Source organism: Akebia trifoliata, chromosome 8, assembly GCF_017979445.1.
Source record: "Akebia trifoliata isolate Shusen 1 chromosome 8, ASM1797944v1, whole genome shotgun sequence".
NCBI lineage: Eukaryota > Viridiplantae > Streptophyta > Magnoliopsida > Ranunculales > Lardizabalaceae > Akebia > Akebia trifoliata.
The window spans coordinates 31,914,613-31,919,012 of record NC_141382.1 but is presented as its reverse complement, the minus strand read 5'-3'; the positions used below and the strand labels follow the sequence as shown (position 1 = coordinate 31,919,012).

At 39.3% G+C, this 4,400-nt stretch overlaps 1 protein-coding gene across 1 annotated transcript; it reads right to left on the bottom strand.

Moving 5' to 3' along the window:
* Positions 1-1,378: 1,378 nt before the first annotated feature.
* LOC147396529 (uncharacterized) lies at positions 1,379-3,184 on the bottom strand. Its single transcript, XM_086450138.1, has one exon. It carries the CDS (start codon positions 3,182-3,184, stop codon positions 1,379-1,381), a length of 1,806 nt encoding a protein of 601 aa, XP_086306264.1.
* Between the last annotated feature and the right edge of the window lie 1,216 nt (positions 3,185-4,400).

The window sequence follows — 4,400 nt, the reverse complement described above, 5'->3', positions numbered from 1 at the left end:
TAGTTGATTATGCGGGCGCCCAAGCTAAAATGTTGAGCGTCTTTACCAGTGACCTTAAGTAAAATATGACCATTAGAATTTGCATAAAAACTCAAAGTCTCCCTTGATTTGGATCATAGTTTGGTTTTCTTTCAATTTGATATGGATTTGGTTCAAAAGGCTTGGAGGGTCACTTTTCACGTTTTTACTCAAATTTCGAAGTTGAGTACAAGGTTAAATAAGGACTAGAGATGGTTTACTCGAGAGAGGGGTCAACTTGAACTTCAAACATGAGGAAATTACTAGTCAAAAAATAAAAACAGTGGTAAGGTAGATCAGTCATAATGGATCCAACACGCGACACCCCCATATCCATGGCCTTTCATCCCATTGATCCATACCTCTTAGATCATCAATAACCCAAAATCAGACTTAACTGACATTTGTTTGAAAAGACTAAGGGTGTGTTAGAAAACATTACTTGAGCGTGAGAGTTAAACTTTCAGAAGTTCAACTCTCACAAGTCAAAAAATCGAAAGTTAAAGGTGAAAGTTATTTTTAACTTTGGTGTTTGGTTGCTTTACCGTTGGTTGGAACTTCAAAATAGGAAGAAGGAGATGTCCCTGTTTCAAACCAAGAAAGAACAAAAACAAAGAGAGAACAAATTAAAGGCTGGGGTATGTGGTGATCAAAGGAGGCCATGGCTTGGGAACTACACAATTCCCTGTTGTACAGGATCAAAAGTCACTTTCCAATCTAAAAAGCTCATAAACCAGAACCTCTCAAAAAATTTCCTAGTAAAACCTGCAAAAATACCATGGAAATTCTCAAAGCTTCTTCATTCCTCTCTTTACACCTTTCCACAATCCCATCCAGACCTCCAACATCCCAATCTCAGAAACCCAAGTTTATTCTTTCCCTTTAATCAACAATCAATGTTCTCAATGGTATCCGATTACTCCGATCTGTGATCTTGACAAAAGGGTGAGATAGGACTGGGGAAGAAGAGTAAAAATTTGACAAAGGACAAACGACTTGGAAAGGGTGAGTTATAAACTCGCATGAGTTGCACTTCCAAACGTGAACTCGCAGACACAACTATCACTTATCAAACATACCCTAAATTTAAGCAATACTTTAGAAGATTTAGATCTTCTGTGAGTCATAAGGTGGCTACTAAATCATCCACTTTAGAGAATAGAATAAGGTCAGTTAAAGCAAACCTGAATATAGACATTCTTGGTCAGGTACTATAATTTTCATTTCAACTCAAGAACTCCTGCATCATCTTTACCTACACAAATTAAATAATAAAATATCAAGGATACAAATATTAATTGGAATAATTTGAATTACCAGATTACATGAAGAGTGCAATCCTCAAATGGTGATTCTCAGTCTATACTTCAAACAACTTGTTTTTGTAGCACAGAGTCCAATCTGAATCCTCCGAAGCGACCAAACCACCTCCCTCTGTGCTTATGGATTCAGCGCATGAATTGGGTTTCTGTGGGTTGCTTTTCTCTTCAATTCCAGATTCCTTGGACACAAATTCAAGAGAGGCAAAATCATCGGTTAAGGTTGGATCATTTTCCATATTTCGATCAACAGAGGAATTGATATCTTCCTCTTCATCATCTGATTTCCATCTACAGCAATCCAACTCATCCATCTCAAAAATTCTACTAACTAATCCTTCCCTCCAAGATATCCTCATCTGCGACCGCGATAAACTTTCAAATCTTTCACTTGAAATCCCCAACGAGCTATCGTTATTAAAAGTCTTCTGAAATTGGAAACTGAAACCAGGGAGTGGAAGAACATCAGATGGATCCCACATTGATGACTGCTGCTTGGGAGATAAAGTTCTTGTTAGAAGTTCAAACTTGCATTCCAGGTTATCCTCCACATTGTTCAACCAAGACAACCCGACATTTCTATCGGAGCTTGAATCGGATTGTGGGGTCAAAATCACATTTTGACTGCCCAACGAGTACTCAGAGAGTGGAGAATTCTCCTCTGTTGTGAGTTGGTAACGGTATCCTCTCTCGTCTTTTGACATTAAAGCCTTACAACAGCCCCCAAAACCTTCAAACTCAGGGGACTCACATGGTGAAACCCCATGACCAGATGAAGGAGAATGAGATGGGGTGGGTTCCACATTTTGAGGACTGCCCTTATCCTCCTTACAGGGTGATAATAGCCAATGCATTGAGGCTTCAACAGGAGCAGGGACCAAGGAAACCCTAGAATTATTAAGAAATCCAATAAAATCATCATCATCATTATTGGAAAAAGAACCATTAGAAACCCTAGCTTTACAAAATCCTAGATCCTCTCCAACAGTAAGGATCCCTCTTGGCCTGCATTTCCTCTTGTCAGTGACCCCAGAAAGAACATAACCAGCACCAAAACAAGCAGATGTTGTTGAGGCCAGAGACGGCCCACATTGGATCTCTGGAGATATTGAGGCCTGAACAGGAGGTGTAGTTGTCGTTGTTGTGGTGGTGGTGATCAAGTTATCTTCCATGGCTGCCTTACCAGGTGTGGAATCCAAATCAAACCCACATTCCACCTTATTTACACCATCTTCATGACCTATTTTTTTCTGAAAATCAATTAATCTCAGTTCAGGAGACTCACCTGTATCACCACCAACCATCATCCCTGTAATTGGCCATTGTTTCTTTGGTTTTCGGTTCTGTAAAGGATCTTCTAAGAGAGACCCAGAACCGAATTTTTTCACAGAGAAGCCATTAACGTTGTTCTCCTCCAAAATTGGTGAAGGTTTGGGATTTGGGGGTGGTGCTCCAAAGCTGGAATTTTTACCATTTTGCCACTGATTGAGACGACTTGAGGTGGGTTTCTTAGCTTTTTGTGGGTTCTGAAATGCGGGTTTTTCTGGGTTTTTGAGTAGGGGTTTGGATCTGGGCTTTGAGGGTCTTGGATTTGGAGCTGATTTGGGGGTTTTGGGGAGGGATTTGGGGTTGTAAAGAGGGGTTTTGGAAGATGAGTTTGAGAGGAAGAAGCGAAGACAACCTCTTGGAACTTCAATCGATTGAGAAGAAGAGATAGAAGTAGTGTTTATGCTGTTGAGATCCTTTAATGGATTTCGAAGACTCGGACTCGATTTCTTCTTCAATTCGATCTTCGATGTTCCTGATGCGGTGGAGCTCTTCTTCCCGAACTTTTCTGCTCTACTCATCTCTCTCTCTCTCTCTCTCTCTCTCTCTCTCTTCTGTGTGTATCTTGAGTGATGAGCCTGCGAGATCCAGTGGGGGACATTTTGAATGTGAATGGAGGGAGACGCTACTATTTCACCCCTTTCAGGACTTAAAATTTACTAAACGTGCCATTGGAATTGAATGTTTGCTAACGTACAACTGAAGATGACGGCTGGAGAGCATTGTGCACCACTAGTTAGGACTTAGGACTTGGGAGTGTCGGAAGAGACTAATCTTACTATTTGAACCCACCTGTTTGCTCGTCTCACACACACCCGCCAAAAGAGTGGATGATGGGTATAATTTTAATGTTATTGTTAACCCGAACTCAACCCAATCGAGCTTGAGTTAGGTTATATGAAAAATGAGTTGGGCCTCAGCTATGAAATCTCAATCCAAATTGAATTCGGGTTAAGGCTCCAGGTAGCCCAACTCAACTCCAATCCAATGCCATATATTTACATATAAAATTATTTATTTTTAAAAATATATATCTCTTCTTACATATATTTATAAAACTAAGGGAAAAAATTATAATATAAAAATTAATAGATTTGAAGATTATGTGCAAATTATTTATTAGTTATTTTATTTTTTATATTGTATTTATTTTTTAAGATATAAAATAAAATATATGTGTTGATCAAAATGAAATTAGGCTTGCTCAATGAGTCCAACTCACTCAAAATTACCTAGCTCTTTCTTTCAGGTGAGGTTTAGGCTGCTAGGGCCTCATCAGTCGTTGATACTGCTTTCCCCCTTTTATAGTTGTGTAGATCTGGTAATTAGGGAATAGAATAAGTGAGATAGTTCTCTGTAGTTTTTTAGTGTTTGGAGTCGGGAGTCAAAGCTTCAGTAGTCAGATCTATGTCAAGGGGATGGGAGTCAAATCAATGTTAAGGGAGGGGTAAACAGCTCCTACCTCATATACCTATTCTTATTATTATTATTATTATTATTATTTTTTTTTTTTTTTTTTTTTGCATTTTTATCCTATGCCCCAAACCCAACTTGGGCTAACTTTAGCTCAACCCAATTTTAGAAGCTTAATCTCGGGTTGAACTTGGGTTAATGAGCTCTAACCCGATAAAGGGTTGAGTTGAGCTCAAATTAAGGGTTCTACAACTTGGGTTGAGCCTGGGTTAACCATCCAACCGACCCAAGTTGCATCCCTACATTTAACCACCATCACCTACC

Excerpts from the sequence above, each read along its gene's own strand:
- LOC147396529 (XM_086450138.1), bottom strand. The coding sequence starts at position 3,184 with ATGAGTAGAGCAGAAAAGTTCGGGAAGAAGAGCTCCACCGCATCAGGA.